This window comes from Leuciscus leuciscus, assembly GCF_965113295.1.
Source record: "Leuciscus leuciscus genome assembly, chromosome: 9".
Taxonomy (NCBI): Eukaryota; Metazoa; Chordata; class Actinopteri; order Cypriniformes; family Leuciscidae; genus Leuciscus; species Leuciscus leuciscus.
The window spans coordinates 36,135,565-36,159,230 of record NC_138733.1 but is presented as its reverse complement, the minus strand read 5'-3'; the positions used below and the strand labels follow the sequence as shown (position 1 = coordinate 36,159,230).

Below are 23,666 nucleotides of genomic sequence, written 5' to 3'. Positions count from 1 at the left end.
CGGAACACGCCTCCTCTTTGCGCTGAACCGCCCCGGGGAGCACAAATGTATTTCCTAGTTTACCGACGTGCGTCTGTGGAGGGAAAAGTCCGCTGTGCGTCGGTTGCAAAATAGAAATGATACATGCGTCGGTGTACAAAGTCAATTGCGCTGGGTGCAAGATAGGGTCCTATATCTACATAATTTGGTTCCCCCTAATGATTAATCATATTAAAACAACAATAAAATGTTCATCTGCAGCTTTTCAGTTTAAGTCTCCTCTATTGAAGAGCTTCTTTGAAGAGACCTAGCGTATATAAGAGGAGCTTCTGTGGATGGGTGGGTGAGCTATAACTAGCATCCATGACCTCGTCTGTGGGCTGAAGAATATGGTGAAGAGCTTTTAATGAACGCTTCTCAGAACGGGTACGGTAACCTTGTGTCCTGCAGGTCTAAGTGACCTAGCCTTTTCTTTTTCAACAAATGCTACATAGTGTCACAGCACAGCTGTAGTTGGGCAATGCATGAGTCACTTTGATGGTGCATATTCAACTTAGATTACAGCTTAAAGTAGTAAAGTCAAGCCCTCTGGTTAAGATCACACTGCCCACCCTCCAGACATACATCACCTCTCATAGAAAATGTAACATATTTCACAAATATATATATATATATATATATATATATATATATATATATATATATATATATATATATATATATATATATATTATTATTATTTTATTTTATTTTTTATCTGAAAACATGACAAATTTGATCAAAATTGAGGGACACTTGATTTTGAACTGCACTCAGCACTCACAGGACAGGAATTCAACCAGGAATTCAAATTCACCTTAAGCGCGTCTAGACATATCGCAGTGTTAATGTTTTTAAGGTTATTTTTGATAATGTTACCATACATTTTCCATAATTATGTACCTTCATTATGGAATTAGGCCTTTTTGCCAACTTTTTGGGGTGAAATAACAGTTTGTCTTTCAAGGCCTGCTGGGATCCCATCCGTGAAAAACAACATGATATCAATAAGGAGCGTCCGATCTAATTGAACCTGAAGCTAAAATAGGTGTTTTTCACATAAATACATTTTTTGACTGTAAAATTCTAAAAGAATGTGCTATCTTCATGTGCAAGGTGTCATCTTTTTCAGAAAAAAGATAAGCTTTCAACAAATTACAGTTATTGACCATTATTGTGTGTGGTGAGTTTGTAAATAGAATTTAAATAAAAAAAAAAAAAACTGAAAAAATCATGAACGAAAGAAACTAACACTTTAAAGTTGAAAAATGAACTATAATACATATATACAAGTCTTTTTTGTGACATTGGGTTGCACAGTTTTCATTTAGGACACATTTTTTCATACACGCACACATACAAATGCACGCATTCATAGGCACGCACACATACACTACATGCTTAGATACGTGAAAGAGTAACGGCCATCCGCCTCCCAAATTTCATTAAAAATCATCCCAATCCCCTCTTCTGCTGTCTAACACTTCTTCGCCATGTATTTGTTAGTTTCTTTTATTATTTTATGCAATCCAAAACACTCTAACCTGCCGTGCGTCGTATCTCTCTGTTCAGATCCTTCCATCCCGCGCTGCTGTCATTTGCAGACGGAAAGCATGACATTACCGTAATAAGCCGTATATTTGGCGAAAAGCGCATGATGTCTACTTTCAGGAACTATTTGAATTATTTTGATAGTGCAAATGGTTGAAGAGTTACAGTGACATGAATACAGCTTGGTTGGCTGTGTCGTCGACGACACATCCGGTTTTAAAGGGTTAATAACTGAAACACACACACACACACACACACACACACACACACACACACACACACACACATATATATATATATATATATATATTAAACGAGTCCCACCTTTGATGGTGCTACATCAGTTCCAAGTCTTTTGTGTTTCCTTAATGGACCAAATGGACTAGCAGTCACTGTAGCCTATTTGATTCTCGCCTTAAATGTTTAATGTAGTGCACATTTCCTTTAGCTTTAATATGTAATTACTGTAGTAGTTAACTTGTTATTACACATTTATAAAGGACACCTGAGATAAAAGCCTGGAGAGGTCTTGCAGAAGCAGAGCTTTTCTTCGTTTTTGCTATGGCCATGGGTTTGGGCAGACAAATGTTTGTAAAGAGTCGATAGTCGGTCTCATAAGAATACACAATGCATCGGCAGCTTTGAATATCACTGTTGATTCTCCAGTTTGCGTGTTTGTTTCCACATCCACAGTCATATGAAATGTTTGCTGTACAACCCCGAGCAATAAGTCACCATTACACACAGCAACAGATACCGCCAATATTAAACTGTAAATATTAAATATTAAAGCTGCGATTCACGGCAGTTGTGCGACGCCTCTGGGTAGCTGCTATAATCCCGCAGTTTAAGTCATATTTGTTTTTAGCAGATTCTCCGTCTCTCAATGCTGCTGAATGAGTCTTTGATGGCCGTGTTTAATTCATGGCAGCCTTGCACAAACAGATATTGTGCAGAGCGGTGCTATGAAAGATTAAACAGTGCTAATTTTGTTTGATAATCACACATAACTGTGCTTCTGTCCCAGTGTGGCATGCCGGGCGGTCAGGAGGACAGGGCTTTCGGGTATAGGAGATCTGTTCCAGACATGTTCATCTCGGCTGTCTGCACGATTCTTTCTGAATATGCGCTCTGGTGGGATTTGCATAAGTACATGCAGAGAGGACACAGTCACTGTTAAAAGCACAGTTTGATCAAACCAAATAGCTGGAGGCAAGATTGTAATTAGATCAGCCCGAGGCAGTTAAGAACTTCTTTATGAAAACATGCGGCCAAAGTCATTTTTCATTCTTTTTATGGGAATTGAAATAAGCCTTAGTGAGTGTTTGGAAGAAAAAATAGCTTAAAGGTGAAGTGAGTCGTTGCTGTGCCACTAGCAACACCAACAATAATTGTTATGAAATAAATACAGTAATAACTAAGCTGTAGAGCACCTCTCCTAAATAAGCTGCACTCTTTCACAGTCTTAATTATAAGTTAATTACTTACGGATGGGAGTCTTGAAATCATCATCATCATCATCATCATCATCATCATTATTATTAATAAAGTAATTCGATATTTTGGAATATATGAAGGTAAACCAGGCCAGGCATTTCTCTTAAAATTACCATTAAATCAAAATGGACAGTTTTTACTATAAATGAGTTGTAAATGCACATCTTTTTTTTATGTACCCTCATAATATTTAATCAAAATAGCTTTCCCTCCTCTTTCAGCTCATCTCTTCTCTTCTCTGATGATGCGTTTACTGGCACGAGGGCGGGTCAACCTGTCACTCACATGAGATTGACCAATAGCAAACCACAACCATCCAATCAATTCCAGATGGACAAAATCAAGTCCCGGCTTATATTTTTTTCTTGTTTGAGAAGCCATTTCACTTGAGATATATGTCACAATAGGGAAGCCTAATTATCGTGACTTCAATATTAGAAAACCACACACTGTAAAACCTGTGGTAACCTGTATTTGTTACCCTAAATTTATAATAGTATTAATAATAAACTTTATTTAAATAGCATTTTTAAAGCCACATGACACAAAGTAATTTACAAAACTAAAAAGGACATAAAGAAACTTTACAAAATATACAATCAGGTAAACGTAATAAAACAAATAAAACAAAAGATTCAAAACACACAAAAAGACTTCATAAGGTAATACTGTAAAAGCCAGTCTATACAAATATGTTTTTTAATGAGACTTAAAAACATCAGATTCCGTGGATCTAATATCCATTGGCAGGCTATTCCATAACATATGTCAATAACAATAATATCTTAAAATCAATACTAAAATGAATTGGTAGCTGGTGTTATGAAGCTAAAACGGGAGTAATATGATTAAAATACCTAGTTCGTGTCAGCAATCTAGCAGCGGCATTTTCTACTAATTTGAATCGTGGTAAAGTGTGTTGATTTAAAGTAGAAAACACCTTATTCAGGGCTCTAGAGTGCGACCAAATTTTGTAAGGGTGCGACAAAAATTTTTCCTAGGTCGCACCGGTGCACCTAACGTCCTCGCACCCGCTGCCTCTCCACGAACTAAGTGTTTGTTCTCCTTTGACGGAACTCACACACTCATGGGAACTCACACTCTTCTCTCAATGAGTGATGACGGAGGACAGAATTAAACATTCAAACGTAGCTTGGTTACACTTAAGGTCTGTGATATTAGTCTGATTTTATTTTAGATTTCGGCTTCCAAAGATTATAAAAAAATTATATATTGAGGTAAAACCATTAAAAACTATAGCCGCATTCTATCTAGCGCAACTTCTTCCCTTCGCAGCATTACACTGTCATTTCTCCCTAAAACTCAAACCTAACGACAGAATCAGCACGATCGGTGATTGTTGTAAAATGCAGTCTAGCTACTGTTGCTAACTTGCGAGACGCGTTAAATAATTAAAAGAGCTATTAAAAGCACAAAATCTGCGCAAGAGATGTTGTTCGCAAGGCGGCGCGCGCTCCGAAACCGAAACCGAGACAAGCAAATTATAGCCTACTTTGGGTTTAATGTGCGTGTCTAAACGATTAAATGTACACAAAAGTATGTCAAAATGACCGGCTTGGAGATTCACTAAAAACAGTTTGTCTTAAATGGACGTAGTTATGGAAATAGTTGGGAGAATATGGTGCATCAGATCAGTAGCAGATCTGCACTCGGTCTTAAGCCTGGAACACACCAAGCCGACGCCGACGAACTAGCGCTGATGAAAGCCGACTGTGTTGTCGCCTCGCGTCGGGGTAAAAAGCTGCACTTGAACACACCGAGAGAACTACAGCCGACTGTCAGCTAGGATGCGTGTTCTGCGCCTGCGTGTAAATGAGACAGCTGTCTATTTCTGCAGATATATTCGTCTATATTCGTCATTCAAAAAGGGAAACCGGCGCTGCCGGCTGCAGTTACACAAACCGTAAACAAAGCAGTGCGTGCTTATCGTTTTGAATATCAATCCTGCTAAACACTGTCTTTATTCCACTCCTCTCATGTTAATATTGAAATATTCGCCAAGGAACACTCAGATAAGATGACATATCATTAGAACAGCCTTCTATCTGTACCGTTTTGACTTTGCCCGCTATTTTGCTATTATTCTCGTGCACTGACTCGGTCACTAAGCTGAACAGCCAATCAGAGTTCCCTCTTTCACCGACGGCCCGACGCCGATTCAACATGTCGAATCGGCCGTTACAAAGCCGACGAGGACCAATTTCAGCCGACGGTGCGGAACACACTGAGAAGATTTAGTCGGCCGACGCACGGAAACTGCCCGACGGCCGACCGTCGGCTTGGTGTGTTCCAGGCTTTAAAGGGGCCGCAGTCTAGTAAACATGCGGACGATTGCGCCATTACTGCGAATCAAACAACAAGAGAAAAATCACTACAAAGCTCTTGAAAGAATAACTTCAGCTTTATTAAGCATTAATCTATTTATGAAAAATAAATAGCAGTGTTATTTTACATTTGATTACTTTATTAGATTTCTTTTTAGACTAATATATATATATATATATATATATATATGTGTTTATGTATATATATATATAAAAACAAAAAGAACCGATAAGAATACAGTTAAAGTACCGGATCGATAAGCAGTATCGGTAAGAGTAGGAATACCGTTAAAACCCTTTACTCCCCGGTCAATGCTCCGACAACAGCCCAGACATGAATCTACTTCAGCCACCATTCTCCCCAGTCCCTGGTAAGATGCCAAGCCCTGGTCTTTCGTCGGAGATGGCATCCGACTCAGAGACGGAGGTAGAGCCTATACCGCGCCTGAGCTAGAGACTCAAAATAGTTAGTTTGGCAGCTCAGTGAAGCACTTTAAATTTTTGATTTTTATTTACCTACACCTTATTCTTGTTTAAAATCATTTACATAATATGAATGTATATAGAGCGTGATAAAAAGGTGACCTTGAAATTGTGGCGTTAAAGGTGACGCGAGCCGAGAAAAATTTTCGGTGCACCCAAATTTTGTGCTGGTGCACCTAAATAAAAAAGTTAGGCGCACCAGTGCAACCAAGGCAAAAAGTTAGTCTGGAGCCCTGTTATTAAGAGCTACTAAATCTGACTTTTATTAGAGCCCTGACCAATTATCAGTATTTAAAAGCAGAAAATTACAATCCATCCAATTATATCCAATATATCTGCTAAGCATGCTTGAATGACATTTAAGCTAGTCTGATCATTGGATCGCAGTGATGAGTATAACTGTAAATCATCTACACTAAATTTAAATGATGTTTCTGGATAACGGATCCAAGAGGTTGTAACATATAAATTGAAAACAAAATTGGTCCCAACAGGGAGCCCTGTGGAACACCACAAATTATTGAAGAAGGGAAGGATAAATCATCTCCATCTGACACTAAAAATGTTCTATTTAACAAATAAGAACCAAACCATCTGTTTAATGTATCAATTAGGATTGAATGATTCAACAGTATTAAAAGGTGCAGTCAGAACTAGCAAACAGAGCATCTCTGCCATCAGTACATCAATTCTGCACTCTGGGTTTCTCTGGTTTTTTTGTTCTTTTTTTCTTTTAATAGTATGTACGTTGATTCAGAGATCTGAAAAAGAAAAGATTTTTGGCTTGTTCCCCCCCCCAAAAAGTTCATTTTGATGTTATAATATTATGTGGGGGAAAAATGCCACAATGGCAAATCCATGATACATTGTCATAGATGTGGTGTTGTGTACTTGAAAAGCCTTTCACTGTATATATTATTATTTTATTTATTTTTTTCCTGTTTACAATATTTGCAAAGTTTACAATGCTTGACCTCCTCCACATCACTTTAACATAGAAAATTCAGCATAGTACAATTGTGTCTGCTTGAATTAGGAAAGACATCTCTGAAACTGTTTGTCATAATATAATTAAAATGAGCAATAAAATCAAATGCAGTGATTGTACAGCAGAGATTTTGTTTCTTTAGCTCAAATCAAACTATATTTTTAAGGCTGATCCAGCAAATGTGCATGTGCACTTACAGTAAGAGTAAATAAATAGTCATTACTTCCATCAAAAGGTAAAAGGCTATTTTAAATGACAATCTGGACTTCTATTCACACAGCTGCCATGATAAGCATTTGATTTCTCCATTTCTTTTCTTTTTCTTTTTTTTTTTCTGTGAGTGGTCACTCTCCTCTCCCCAAATAATGTTGACACTTTTCACCCTAGAAATGGTTTGCTGTCTCCGCACATTAAACCAGGATACAAAAAAAGTGCTCACTTCACATTTAACAGGGATGCTGATGAGGTCTAGATCAAGTGAGCAGTAGTTCCATCCAAATGAAGAAATATTAACCTGCACAGCTAACAAGATGGAGTCCAAGTACATAGAGATTGATAGATTTCCTCTGTGTGCTCTCTCACGTCAGCTTGATTCTGATTTGGTGAGGTAATCGCATAGAAATTAACGCAGATTGCGCATAATTGATCCTGCTGGCTGTAATTAAGCCACTAACAAGCTACATTGCAAAGGAAGTGCACACTGCCAATAACACTGTACCTCAATAAAACATGATAGTGGTTGCAGATATGGTGTGTGTTTGAGTGGTAGAGAGACTGACAGATGAAAGAAGAGAATAAACATATGGCTGGAGTATTGTCTCTGTTTCATGCAGGGAAGAGGGGTTGCGGACAGTTTCAGAGTCTTTCATCTTGAACAACATGCTCTGGGAAAGCGTGGGGCATTGTGAATTTTATGTGAAGTATTTCAAAGGCCTCGTAGCGCTGCGGCTGATACTTGTCAGTTTCAGTGGCTGTGCTGATCGGAATAGTGAGGAATGGTGACTAATTGTTACTCACTCAGATTTGTTTCTCAGTCTTAGCTCGTTTTTCTTAATTCATCAGTCCAAATAAGATTTCGCAAAATTATCTAGTTATATTATATTATAGTTAACTAAAACTAAGACCATACTTACACTAAGACTAAAAATGTTTGTTACTTAAAAAAAAATATATATATATATATATATATATATATAAAGCTAGTTGCCAAGAGAACATTTCTCATTTTGGTAACATTTTATTTTGATGGTCCATTTTAGACATTCTAACTATTAGTAACTTTGCAACTACATGTCTACTACAGTTTTAGTAGAGTGTCTGCTTAATATCTGCTAACACTTTATTATGATGCTCCTCCAACACACATTTTACTGACTATAAGTAACTTTGCAACTACATGTCAACTTATTCTACTAACCCTAACATAAGTCTACCACAGTCTACTAATAACTCTAATGACTGTTAGTTAACATGTAGTTGCAAAGGTACTTATAGTCAGTGGAATGTTTAAAGTAGACCATCAAAATAAAGTGTTACCCTCATTTTTATTTAGTTTAATTTGGTAGGACTACTAAAGGTAAAAATTACCAAAAACTGCACGGACAAAAAAAACAATAAAAATAACAAAAACACAACAAAATGACTAAAAACTTTAAAATTAAAGAAGAAACTGTGAGAAAATTATTCAAAATATGATATATTGTAATATAGTTCAAAAATACATAATAGTATCTAACACTGCTCATCAATTATTAAATGTTACTGTAGTAAAAACAGTAAATTATGCATAATTACATGCAACTAACCCTAAACCAAACCCTAACCTTAGATCTTTTTATATAGTAAGTAGATGTTAATTAATATTACTCAGTACTTAAATGTTTAATTACACTGTAACAAGAACACCTTAAAATTAAAGTATAACCTATAATTGTTTTACACTAATTATTAATAAAAAATGTAATTCAATATATTTGAGAAATTACTATAAAAAATTATTTTAATTTCAATTTAAGAGTAATATTGCACAACCTCGAGTGCTTACTGCAGAATATTAAGAACACACATTTTCATTTTTTATTTTATTTTTTATATTGCATATCCATTAAATACAATCCTTTATATATAAATATAGACCCTGACATAACAGAATGTTGCTATGCAACCAAAATAATGATCAGCCATTGTTCAAATTGCAGCTTTAAATGAACATCGCTGCATTTTATTGTATTAAAATGAAACTGACCACATCAAACCTCTACAAAACACTATTGACTTTAAATGTTTGAGTCATGAAGAAGAAAATGTCACTGTATAATGAATCACAGGCCTGAAGTGTTAAATATTCATGGCGAATGCTGTGTGGAAATGAGCGATAAAAAGGTTTGGGATTCTGCCAAACCAAATGGAAGAAGAAAAAAGACCAATGGGAGCTCTGTATAAACAGCAGTGGTTTAATGGTGCGAATCTAACGCAGGCCAATTAAAATGCAGGCAGAGAGCATGGGGGTGGGCCTCCATTCATTTGAGGGGAAATTGAGGTTGAAATTAGGCATTGTGTGACCACGTGGCCTGCGCAGTGCATGGACCGGTGGCAGCTTTCATTAACTCTTGGCCAACTCTTGGTACTGGCAAAGAGAGAAAATGGGTAAACCTGTGCAAATCCAGCAACAAATTGCTTAGTTTTGAGTCTTCAAGCTCACAGTGGCCTGTGGTCGGGTTTCACTTGCTGTTGGTAAGTTCTTATTTAAATTGGTACGTAAAGTCCATACTAGAAGCTTGGAAAATCTAGTTTTTAACTAACTCTGTACTTTATTTGGTTGCACAATTTAAAGTATCCCTGTAGTCAATAATTGTATCCCTTTAAACTCATATTTGATCACCAAAATTACATATTTAAATGTTTTTTTCCTTGAAAATAAAATTATTCATGCCTTAAATAAGCTGGAATGTAACTCTACACCCTTGCCTCATTTAGTATACGCGGTTCTATGAATATACAAATGAGCCCCGCCTCCACTCACTCACTCCAGCTCAGAGATCCACTCGTTGACGATCACACGTTGATCTGATTGGTTACAAGGTAGTTTGTGACGTCAGAAACACCAGCGATTTCAAAGCGTGTTTTTGAGACTGTCTTTGGTTCACTGCAGTTATAAGGGGAAAATACTCAACAATGGTGTTGACATGAATTTGCATATGGTTTGTCTTAAAACATATTGAACCCCACATAGACATAAACAACATTAAAAGCTGGATGTTTACACTCAGTGATCCAATAGCAGCCTTCAAATACGTGAACAGAAGTTTATGTGTTTATCCTTGATTGTAATTATTATTATTTTTGCCTCACGTAACTAATGCTAAAAATATTTTTACATTGAAATACACCATTTTATCATTAAAATGGTTTTTATATGTAAATAACTGATTGTAAATAACATTCAGAAACTGTATTTAAAATGAATAAGGATATAAACAAATACTGATTAAAAAAAAAGACTGATGCACACAGAGGTGTGCGCTGTCGGGTTCACATCAATATCGATAACTATAAAGATAACTATAATGATAACTAGCATCAACATACAATATCGTTCTGTTTACTATGAGCTTGCTGCAGTTTTGTTGCTTTAAATGCTCGAGCTCTTGAAAGCAGGATGGATTCTGATTGGCTCTCAATTATTCATCAGCTGTTCTGAAAGTGATTCCAATGATATGTTTTCTTTGTGGTGTTATCGAAAGGAGTTGAGAACATTTAGTGTAAATATACTCATATTTTATTTCATACTGTAAAGTAAATGTAAAAACATTGACTATTTCACTAAATATTTGTTTGTGATCCGTATTGTTTGGGGACCATTATGATGTTAGCATATATAAAATATGGACGTAGTGTCGATGACGTCACCCGTAGGTTTCTGAAGAGCATTTTTGAAGCCCAAAGAGGGCAGAGCCGGCCGTCGCCATCTTGGCCACGTGTCACTCCCGGGTAACCGAAAAAAGGCAAAAAGGCTGAGGTGACATTAGCGGCAATTCACCTGTCACTTTTATCAATTATGCAGAACTTTAAGGCTTAATACAATTTAAATGGATGAGATAAAAAAAATAAAAAAAATCACTCCCCTCACAGTTGTCATGAAGGCCCAAACTAGCTATATAGACCAAAAGCACTTTTTTACCCGGCTGTAAAAATATTTTTTTTCTGCTGTAAAGTTGGGCATTTTAACATGGGCGGTCTATTGGATTGACTCTCTTTTGGAGCCTGTCTCTAGCGGGCAGTTGATGAATTGCTGTTTAAGTCACTTCCGTGTTGGTTTCAGGAGAGAGACAGGAAGGTTGGTTGTTAGCTTAGCAGCATGCTAACATCAAACCCTACTGGAATCAGCAGTAGGTGAATGGTGAGCTTCGAGTGAGGAGGACAGTTTGGAGATTGCCTTCAAAGGTTGCTTCCCACGTAGGTAGTGAAAAGCGAGGCATCTCACTTGATTTTGGAACAGACCATGTTAAGCCCCAGAGGGGAAGCTGCATTCCTCCAGCTGTTGTATGATTCTGAAAGTGACCTTTGGTTAATGTCACACATCACAGAGTTTAATATCACTCCGTGACTATATGCCATGACATAGGAATCTGTTGTTTTTTGCTTCCTTTCCCTCATTTACGGTTGCTTCAGACCCCATTTGATCTTATGAAAATCTAAGGCTCCATCAAAAGATATTTTTGCTCACGGTAATTATCACATGTTGAGAAGGAGTGGAGGACTAATCGTCTGGAAAGGAAAGAAAAGGAAATGGTTTCTAGAGGAGCTGTAGCTGAAGGCTACAGTAGAGCATGGCTCTATAAAAAAATAAACTCTTCAATTAAAATTAAGTCCATTTTTACAGGCTTTTTTTTCCTGGTTTTGTAATGGAGCTGACCCCATGTCTTGTCAAACTAATCTACTGATAAAGTGTGTTCCTTGAGCTCATTAGTAAGACCTGGGGAAGTTTGAGTAACTACAGTACATGAATCTAATTTACAAAGAACAAAGATTTCAAGTGCAGCAAAATTAAGTGCCAATCTGCATTGTGTGTCAGTGTACGAGACCAAGGGCTAAAGTTACAGAGAGTATGTTTTTCCGAATATACTCTCATTAAGCAGCCAAGAAATACAGTGTCAGAGTTTGATGTTAGAGGATGGCGAGCCCAAAGAGACGGTCTTAAAAATGCTAACAGTCAAAGAAAAGCTTAACGCGCTCCTAAAAGCGCCCACTTTCGAAGAAACAGACAGGCAAGTGTGTCAGTACGTAGCCGAAAAAAGAAATGAGGGGCTGCCCATAACCAGAGCCATCATCCAGCTGAAGGCACTGGAAATCACCAAAGAGCTGAACTTACCCACCAGCGAGGCCCATCATTTCTTATTTCGGCTACGTACTGACACACTTGCCTGTCAATATCCTCGAAGCGGCCGCTAAGAATGATGCGGCGGAAGAATGATGCGGCGTAATGTATTAGCGCTTGCTCTCCAACTTTAGGGAGAAACTGCTGTCTTTCCGGCACTGTGATCGGCCTGAGGAAAAAAACAACATTTATATCCCCTGGATCAGATCATGCGGATCAAACACCTGTTTTTGACATGCCAGCATCTGTCACTGTTCATAAAAAAGTGAGATATCAGTCATTGTAAAATCTATTAAATGAGAATTTCAGGTTATTTTTATCGTAGCTATGCCATAATGTGTTTATTTCTGAATGTGATTGTTGTTGATACATTTTACCAGTATTTGCCATATTTTAAATACAAATATAAAAAAATTAAATATGAAAAATCTGGTTTGGTCTTCAAAAAGCCTTTTTTTAAAAGGTACATCTTGAAAAAGGGCGGGCCGTCTTATATTCAGGGTCGTCTTATGTGCGAAACAATACTGTATTAACAGCTTGCATCAGTGTGAACCCTCCATTGGCAAAAAAAAAAAAAAGAAAAGTACTGTAAGGATTTACTAAAGACATGAGAAATTAGCAATGAAAAGCCGTGGACACAGTTATTTTTGCACATGACCAGACCTTATTGCATATGCCTTATGCCTGTTAGACCACGGACGGTAATTAAAATAATCATGCAATGTGATTTAATTAGGTTTGCGGATGTCAGTTGAGTGATATTTGTGTCATTATTTACTGCCCCCCACCCCCCAAAAAAGCTTTCCTAAAACCCATTTTGTGCCTGACATGACATTGAATTTGCACATTCTTAGTAGATTCTCCCACAGAACTTTCCACTCCCATCCGCACTTTTATTTAATTGCAGCCACACACTAATCTGCCCTGTTTAGTAAATCTGGCACAATATGTGATTCTGTAACAGAAGTTGTGCATAATAGCTTAACTCTGTAATATGCAAAAAATTAAATAAGTTGCAACTTGCAAAGCATCTGAAAAGTACAAGTATAATGCAGAGAAGCTATGATATACGTAATGCGTCATCTGGAGTAGATTGATATTTATTCAAAATCCTAAATATTCTCTTATATTAATATTAATCACGGAATGTTTTAGTGCTGTATTGCAGACACATTGAATAGACATTGAATTGAATAGGCTTTGAATCTCAGCAATATACATGTGAAATCATGACTAGAGTGTAGGATGACTATTCATTAGGGGTGTAACGGTACACAGAATTCACGGTTCGGTATGTACCTCGGTTTTGGGGTTACGATTCGATATGAGTTCGGTACGACAGGAAAAAGCAATGCTAGGTTTCTTTTCATTTATTTTGAACAGATAGTAGTGCAAATTACAGTTTGTTCCACCTAGTGGCACCTAGCGTCTTTAGCGTCCTTGTTAGCGTGCTTACCTCCCATTCCAGAGAACACTGGTTCTAGTCCTGTTCTAGACCGTTACGCACATTTCCACTGCAGAAAAGGGAGTTCCAGGCCAGAAAGATCAGTTCAACTCTGGCCCTAAAAACTTGCCCGTCTCAAAAAGAGATAGGGAGAGGGGGTGGAGAAATGCTGGCGCTGTCTCGTTGAGCAATGTAATAACGTTGCAATACATTGCTCTTTACATCTAAATATATAAAACTACGGGGAGTGAGTGAATTAACGGTTGCAGTTTATCTCAGAAAAGGACAGATGAGAGTACCGGCAGTTTATGCCAGCTGCCGATTCACTAGAATCACTCCCAGTACTGTAAACAGCAAAACAAGTGTCGCACTGATAAACATTTAGTAGTGTTACGTCCCCGTTCGTTCGCGACAGGCTCTAGTTCACCTGGCCGAGAACAGGCTCTGGCTCCAGAACGTGAACAATTATGGTTAAAAAGGGGTAGCTCACCACCCTACCCCAAATTCTTGGTGATTTAACTATTGTTCAGAGAGATGTTGGTGAACGTTGAAGGAAGAGGCTGCCGAACAGTAAGGTACAAGAGGGAGATAAAGCTCTTGGGAAACTGATCGCATCAATCAAGTAGCGGGCTCACAGCAGATCTGGAAATAGCCAAGCTCTTGTCAGACAGACAGCAGCTGGCCAGGGAGATGGACATGCCCTCAGGCTGCAGGTAGGGTTTAACAAGCTCCAGCATAATGAAGCCATGTGTGTCATTTAATTTTACCTCCTCTCGACATACACAAACGCATACCCTCAGTTTGCCTCTGTTTGGTCCTGCTATGATGCTCTTTCTTTGGTGAAGTGCGTAATTTCTGCGCTATTAGAAGCAAACAATGGAATGGCAAAAATACTCCCCCATCTGGCATTCATTGGCAGAACAGAACCCTAAAAATCATGCCATTGGTTAAGTCAGTGTTGCTGTGCGTTTCACATACAGCGACATAACTCACTGCTTAACCACCATAGATCAGCGATTCACCGTTTACAGAAACCATAGTCCAACGAATATTTGCAAACATCATTGCAAACTTGTGTGGTTGGAACAACAGCTCTCGACCTGTGGTTAGAAGAATAGCTCGATCATAATCAAGAATAGATGCATTACATCTATACATCTTCAAATTAATTTATAGATTTATCGAAACATCAAAAAACGCCAAATGGCTGTGAAAAACGGTTAAGTCGTCCTCAGATGGGATGTTCATTACAGAAACATTTAGAAATGACGTTGTGGAAAAGCTGCTGACTGAATGAACCGCATGTATTCAGGAGTAAAACATACTCCATTTACATACTTATTACATACTTACGTTAACTATGTTAATGTGATTTAAAAAAATAACGGCTTTCTGGTGTTCATGTAAATGAACTATAATAATCTGACATTTTGCTATCTCTAATCGTTCACTCGCTAAACATTCTCTCGTAAAACTATTACGTTCCCCCAAGTAACTTTGCGTTCACTCGCAAAACATTCTCTCATAAAACTATTGCGTTCCCTGAGAAACTTTGCGCTCACTCACAAATAGGGCTGTGAAACGATTAATCGCGATTAATCGCATCCAAAATAATAAAATGCACAGTACACACGCATATATTATGTGAACACAAACTTTTATTTTGGATGTGATTAATCGCGATTAATCGTTGTAAAACTATTGCGTTCCCCGAGAAACTTTGCATTCACTCACAAAACATTATCTTGTAAAACTATTGCGTTCCCCCAAGAAACCTTGAGTTCACTCACAAAAGCACAGAAATAAAGTTTTTCTCCCATCTCCCATTATTTCTATTCCAAAAGTTTTGCTACGTTTCTTGGGGAACGCTAAAGTTTTGCAAGAGAAATATAATTTTTGCTTTTGTGAAACGCAGCCCTGGTTGGGAGGCCTGTAACTGGTGCTGCGGCGCCACAGTGTTTACACTTAGCTGTTCCTGCATATGACAAAGAGCCACACGTCTTCTTATAGCAGCTCGTTTTGATGTGTGCATGTGAGCATTATGGGGGTTACAATGACGTTAGCTGTCATTGTGTCTCTCTAATAATGATAAATGGAACTTATTACATCAGTGTTAATTTCCCCTCCACAGATTGGTCTCAGATGCTGATACTTATCTGGCACTGATCGAATTGTACGAGTGTAATCGCTGAGAACAGACCCTATTAAAATCCGGGGCCTGTGCATCTGATATCAGCTCCTATTGGAGGTCTGATTAGTCATCATGCACTGATTGCACTCTACCTGCTGACATGTCACTATTCTTCAAAAATGTTTTTCGCTGCCCTCAAATGCGCCAGCTGAAAACATAAGCATCTAGACCGATCATTTTCTAGACAACAAATAAATTATATATTAATACCTACTCTACTATTTTACCCAATGCAACCATACATTAATGTCACCATATCATACCAGTTTTTATAATTTCTTCAGTTAATTCATATTATTTCTTCAATGACCCACATCTTCACAAACTCACAAATAGCCAATCCTCCAATTAATAATTTGTGCTGTAAAAGATATTGATCTCTTGACCTTGATAGAACTCAAAACTAAATTAAATCTTTTCATCATGTAAAGCAAAGTCTCTTCAGAAGACTCAAATTAAACCGATTGATTAATTTTGATTTATGTATGTCATTGTCTTCATAAACTTTTTGACGCTTGAAAGTTTTGTTGGAATGAACTTTCAATGGCGGGATTGAAATCTCTCAGGTTTCATTAGAAATATATTCATTTGTGTTTAAAAAATGAATATAAAAAGACTTATGCGTTTGCAACAACATGAGTGAGTGACTGAAGACAGAATTTTAATGTTTTGTCCCTGTAATATAAATTTATGCCGGTGACATAATTTTGTTCTACAAAAGAGCAGCATTCACAGTACAGTTATTACAGTTAGCATATTTCTTTTGTTCATATTTGCTCATGTCACAAATGCGATTATTACAACATTAATAAAAATTTTAAAGCAACATTAAAAAACACCAAAGTATAAATGAGTTATGTGTGGAAGCTTGTTTCCATTAGGTAACTGTGACTTTTTACGTCTCGCAATTGCAAGTTATAAAGTCAGAATTGCGTGATATAAAGTTGCAATTGCGAGTTAAAAAGTCCGAATTGTCAGATATAAACTCGCAATTCTGAGGAAAAAAGTCAGTCTTTTTTCCCATAGAATTGGGCTTAATAACTCACAATTGCATGTTATAAAGTCAGAATTGCGAGTTTATTTCGTGCAATTGTGAGTTTATATCTCGCAATTCTGACTTTATTACACGCAATTGCGACTTTATTTCACTCGATTCTGACTTTATTACATTCCCTAAGAATTGGACTTTATAACTCACAATTGCGTGTTATAAAGTCAGAATTGCGAGTTTATTTCATGCAATTGTGAGTTTATATCACACAATTCTGACTTTATTACACGCAATTCTGAGAAATAAAGTCAAAATTGCGAGATGTAAAATTTGCAATTATCTTTTAAAATGTTTTTTTTTTCTGTAGCGGAAACAAGCTTCCATAGTTATGTTATCCTACATGCTGTTTTTTTTAAAATGTCAGAACAATGACAAATATGAAAATCACCCTGTGATACTCATTTTAAAAGAATTCAGCGTTGGCCTCAGTTCATCTAATAAAAAAAAAAAAAAAAAAAAAAACAGGTCTGATATTGTCTCAAAAAATGTATGAATCATGCATGAATGCAAGAATCTTGAGTCAGCGCTGGTTATTTGTGGTGTGTAGCAGATACGTTTTCTTTTAGCATATGCTATGTTGCGCTAAATGCCAATGCTTAGCGCAGCAGAATATCCTCTTGTCTCTTAACGCATTCGAGAGGACCCGGTTCACTAATTGAACTCATTTGATATAAATGTGTTAATTGCTCTCGTTGAGCAAGCGCTGTAATTGGGTCATGATTGCTCTTGCTCTCCTCTTCAGTGTGCACACTTCCGCTAATAATATCAATGAAACTATCATGAGAGCTGTGCTACTGAACACGGCTTTTTTATCGAATCGCTATAAATAAGGTAGTGTACCTGCCTTTGTCTATTCTGTGAACAGGATTCTGGGATATCTGAGTTCTTTAGAATAAATTACAATTGATTATTTCTTGTGCGTTTAAACCTAGTGGCTCATTAGGCATTTTGATTCGTCTGAAATTCATCCTGTGTGCGCTTTTGAAGTACTAGCCCATAGAAGTGTGTTGTAATCCACTGGATTTGAAATTAATTTCAGTGCTCCCGCTTTCTTCCCACTTTCCCAGCATGCAGCAGAAATCTCCTGTTGTCAGTCCAGAGGCGACGGGCCTCTGAATTCATATTTTCAGTCTTTGAAGGAGACATACACTGCTTTCTAAACTCAGGCACCCTGCTGAGGCATTGTGGGAGCACAAGTTCTTCTGGCGATGTCTTGCACAGGTCCGGAAGCACTGGCTAGGAAGCCAGTATTCAATTAACAGTCGTATATTTTGATTATTCTGATATATTGCAGCAGAAACATCAAGAGGTCACTTTTGGAATAAATTAAATTCAAGCTGAATTAAAAAAGCACATTTATTTTCGTGTTGACCAACCTAGAATCCAAAGTAAATCATGCAGAGAGAATGCAGTATCAGCCTCACTCCAGATGCATGATTATTTCATACGGCACATCATGCACAATGTATTTATCCTTTTGAAATATAGATGAATCATTTCTGTGGCTGCCGGTCATTTTTTTTGCATGGTTTGCAACAAAATTAAATAATTTATGGAGGAAATATGAGAGGCCGTCTGTTTGCTTGAATGACACAAGAGAGTAAATGCGGCCCAAACAGAAGAGTTGTGGAACAGATGCGAGGGTTGAAATCGAGGGGCCAAGTTTCAGTCTTTCCAACTTCATGAGCTTTTAGTTCATTTATGCACCCTGAACATTTTTCAGTGTCATTTTCGACAAATTTTGGAGATGGTTGTGAAGTGGAAAAGGTTATTGTGTTGTGTCTTGGTGGACTACTGGGGCTTCGCTGCAAATGAATTATTCATGCTAAGAATTGGAGAGGAGCGCTGGAAAAAGAGCAAAGAGCAAAGACAATGAAAGACAAAGGATTGGTGAGACAAATAAATGTGTGAATGCAACCACTTCATTGCTTAAAACAGTATTTGTTTAAACATTTTCTCTATGCAAAATACCTTGCTGTTGATTTTGCTTTAAAAGATTGACATGTTCTTTATGGGTTTTGTGAGATTTACCCATTTCGTCCTGAAATGTCCTCCTGGCACTTGTATTGAAACTCCACGATCCCAGTATGGCAGGAGTGTGTGGTGAGCGGGTTGAGAAATCCAAGTCCAGGGTTAACCAGGAACTCTGACCTTAATCATCCCTGATTAGTGCTCTCATCCCCTCAGGAACAGGCAGTCTGGATCCTGGATTTAACATTGATTAGCTGGGAACATGTTGTCCAGCCTTCTGTCACCCACGTGGAGCGTCGGCAGACGACATTAAACTTAAATATGTCGTTATTTGGTTAGTTGATATTTAGATCCTTCGTTTGTTTTTCAAACACTGTGCGTCTTGTAAATGTATGTATTTGAATGGCCTTTCTTTTTCTTTGTTTTGGTATTAGTAAAACACTGGCTGAATGTACTATAATTAGTACTCTATGAAAGCAATTTTTTTTTTTTTTACAACACACATAATAAAACATGATTTGTTGGTTTAACTTTCAAAAAAGTACATTGAAACTTTTTTTTTTTTTTTTTTTGTGAATTAAAAATATTAAGGCAACAAGGTTACATAGTTTTTAAGTTAAACCAACAAATCTTCAGGGAGGAAATTCACACGGATATCTGTGGTAATTCGTATTGAATTTTATGGAAGCAAATTCAATAGTCATGACATGAGTCATAAATAGGAAAAAAATATATGATTTCATTATTTTGTAATAATGTAAATGCATAATATTTTGCCTGCAAAATGTAGGTCTTTTCGATGCATGGTGAGGTACGGTATGCGAGCAAGTTCATTTGTAAAGTGCATTTCCCGCACACCGGTAGATTCAATTTCACTTTAAATAAATTCCTTTAGGTTGTAACATTGCTTTCCATTTATTACTTAAAGTGAAGTTTGAAGTACTTCGATACCACAGTAGAAACTACTAGCCTAACTAATTAAGTTCAATCATTAAAAAAACAAAAACAAAAAAAAAAGTAAAAACAATTAAAATAAGGTCTAACAGTGATTTTCAGGTTCAGAAATGTAATATTAAATGTAAATGTTTTGTTGTATGATTAACATCAATGACACAGACATCAGGAATGTTAGGCTGCTGTCACTTTAAGAGGGAATGCATGGATCCAATATACTGATACACATCTGATTTCTTAACTGTTTACGTTCAGACATAAACTGACTGTATTTACAAGCATACTTGGGGTATTTTGACATAATTCTGTGCGTATGTGTCCATTCAAGCGCAAGGAGACGCGAAAGAGGAATCAGTTCAGTGTTTGCGTGCAGTCTGAAACGCTGTGCGCACGGATAACAGCTTGTGATTACCAAATTCAGTTGGAATGGTTTAAAATCGCTTGAATGTGTAAATTGCCAAGAAAAAAAACGTGCAAATGATAAACTTTCACTCTATGATGGTTAGACTTTACAATTAATCCGCGAATCATATATGCGTGCCGAACCGTCCAATCCACCCCTAATGTTTATGGCTTTTATTATGTTTCTAAACATTTTGTTGCATTTACTGCCATTTTAAATGATTATTTGTGATTATTTATAATTGATTATTTATAAATGATTTTTGTGTTTTGTTTTTTCTCAACAATGCAATTGTGACCCATCTTATTTTCTGGAAAAATATGGTAATACCATATGATTATCAGTAAAAAATGGACAGTTTTGGTTTCTTTTCACTCTAGAGAAGGTTTTCAAAGACACTGTGTGTACTCGTGCACACGGCTTGATATTTAATACATCCAAACAGTGTGTGTGGTGTCAAAATATGTGTGGTCATGTAAATGTGTTATCATGGAAATTCAACCGGTCGTGTAGCAATACTGTCTATCTATTCTATTCTATTCTATTCTATTCTATTCTATTCTATTCTATTCTATTCTATTCTATTCTATTCTATTCTATTCTATTCTATTCTATTCTATATGTCAGATCAAAATGTCTTTCTTGAATTTGAAAGTGTGCAAGCTCTCATACATGTTACTGAAACAGGGCCCACTTACAAAACACACCATGAAATAGCTGTGAAATTGTATGATCCTCAGTCCCACATCACAGCTCAGCTAATCTAAGAATCAAGCTTGAATTTCCTTTCTAATTTTAACCTTTTCAAAACAACAGCGCACAGATGCATTTCCCCTAGTTTTTCCATTCGCACTGCTGGTAGCAGGTCTCAGACAACTGCATGTAAACTAGGAGCTATAACCCCCTCTAGGGTATCAAATCCTGGACTCTCATTTCTAACTAGGTCAATGCTTGCTATAGCTGCAGACTCTCTATTTCTCCTTTTCTGTCTCTCTCTCTCTCTCTCACTCGCTCTCTTTTCCACCCCGGTGCACCACAAGATCCATTTCTCATCTCGTATGCATCAACATCACAGTAATTTGTGTCCATTTACACAGTCATTTGACTGTAAGCAATATAATCCTGAAAATAAATGAACGAGATTTCTAGAACTAACCGTCATAATTGCAGCATTTCTCTGGCCTGCGTCTGTGTGAACTGTAAGAATGGCTGCAGTTGTTGAAAGCTTTTCTGTTTCGAGCTCTGGGCGACTGACTGAGCGATCAGCTCGGTTGCAAAACAGTCACGTCCGATAGTTCAATACTGCGCTCCCTCAGGTCTGCCAGCGCTGGCTTCAAAGAGACATCATGTGCGGATTCTCTTATCTTATAAAAGCCATGAATGTTTTACATGCATTTTGTTTTCGATGGAATATATTGGGTCAAATTACATATATGACTTTAATTGGGGTTATAGCAAGTCTAACCACAATATTTTGCTCTTTTTCTTTTTCCCAGGATCAAGATATCTTATTACATCCACGGGGGCCTTGTATATTCTGGATGTGCAGTCAGAGGACGCGGTGAATATTTATCGCTGTACCACGCGGCACCGATACACAGGGGAGACCAGACAGAGCAACAGTGCCCGACTGCTTTTATCAGGTGAGGGGCCTTTGTGTTGCTGACACGACTTCTCATAAATCAGAAGATGTACGCCAGGGCTAGTCAAAAAATCACATGCCAATTATTTACACATTTTGGGTGTAAAATTGAAACGGCAATACGTGTAAGAAGCAAGGCATGAGAGACTGTTCTACTGTATGATTTCAATATAGTCCAAAAGTGCTCATATCTGGAAATATTGTTATATTTACTTCATTTTTTTAGACAGAATAATCATTTATATTAATTTTCCACTGATTTTCCGCGATCTGATGAGCCTGTGTTTTCACTTCTGCGATCGCAGTTATGACTCAGAGAAAGATCATTCGCTGTACATATGCTGCACAGCTTCAGTTATATTTCATTATGTTTTTTGTCAAAAATTCACTTAAGGTCATAACAAAATGTTTATTTTTAAATTTTTAGAAAGACTATAGTAGTTGGATAAATGCATCAAAGCGATATGAATGGGAATGCCATGTAATGCCAGAATAAAGGCTAATAGTGGCTGAAAACAAATAAAATAATAATGATAAAATAATAATGAAGATTAAGTTTCATACCCGGCAGAGCTGTGAACGGTTTGTCGAGTGAGAACAATAGAAACATGAATGGGGCAGTTCGCCACACCAGACGTAGACTATAGACTACAAGGGAGCAGTATATTTTTTACTAGCTTTTTTTTTTAGTCTACTCTAAAAACACACATGACATGGTCTTAGAAAATGTTTCATAAAATTCATATGTTGGCATGTTATGGTGACACTTTAGCTACAAATGATTTGTTTTTGCACAGTCAGATTGTATGAATTTATACCAAATCACAGATTCATATTATACTTAAACAGCAAAAATTATTTCCGTAATATTTTTGTCTTGTTTTCCATTACAAATATATAAATTCGTAAATAAAGAGGAATGACTTTTGATATTAAGTCTTGTTTTGTGAAGAATCTATCAAAATTAAGTGAGTTTATGCTTAAAACAAGAAAAAATATGTCATGGCAAAAAAATTTAAAATAATAATTTTGTTTGAATGTTTTTTTTATTTTTCTTATCCAACTTGAAGATATTTTGTTTTTGTTCTATAAACATACAATAAACTCATTTTTCTTGTCTTTTTTTCTTTCTTCAAAAACAAGTCTTAATGGGTTGGTTGCACCAATAAGGATTAAATTAAGCAACATTTAGAGCTAATCAAGGATTTGTTGATCTAGGTGTGATGCACCACTTAATTTTAAACAAAGATTAACAAAACATGGATTAGAAATCTAACCTGTGATTAAAAGTTTCATCAACAGTTTATTTTGTCCACCACCATGGATTCGCCATTGCAATTAAACAGCAACAATGTTAATATTCCATTTCCTTTTTTAGATTGATGAAACTCTCTCTCTCTCTCTCTCTCTCTCTCTCTAATACATGTGTAAAATGCCAACTGTCTTTATCATTTGCTACTGTTACTAAGAGACTGTTAGAAATCAAGCAGAAAGAGAAAACATTGCAGCAGCGCTTATGGATTTCACAAGCCTGGGAATATATTTAGATATATAGTAATATGGCAGCATAACTTATGCTATAACTGCTACCCTGAAACAGACAGCTCATGGCCACTCAGATCTGCTGCCAGGTTGTTTTGAATAACCTGAGCCATAAATGACGGGACGAATTACTCTGGAACCGCAGGCAAATTATGTCATGAGAAGGCTGATTGGCAGAAGCACCATAAGAGCGAGCACACTCTTTACCA

At 36.9% G+C, this 23,666-nt stretch overlaps 1 protein-coding gene across 2 annotated transcripts in view; it reads left to right on the top strand.

The window, feature by feature from the left end:
* dscamb (Down syndrome cell adhesion molecule b) overlaps positions 1-23,666 on the top strand; it is a 167,933-nt gene that overhangs the window by 82,424 nt on the left and 61,843 nt on the right. For both annotated transcript variants that reach the window (XM_082180611.1, XM_082180610.1), the window contains exon 4: positions 21,770-21,916. In XM_082180611.1, coding sequence (XP_082036737.1) covers positions 21,770-21,916 — 147 coding nt within the window. The remainder of the gene's footprint in view (positions 1-21,769; positions 21,917-23,666) is intronic.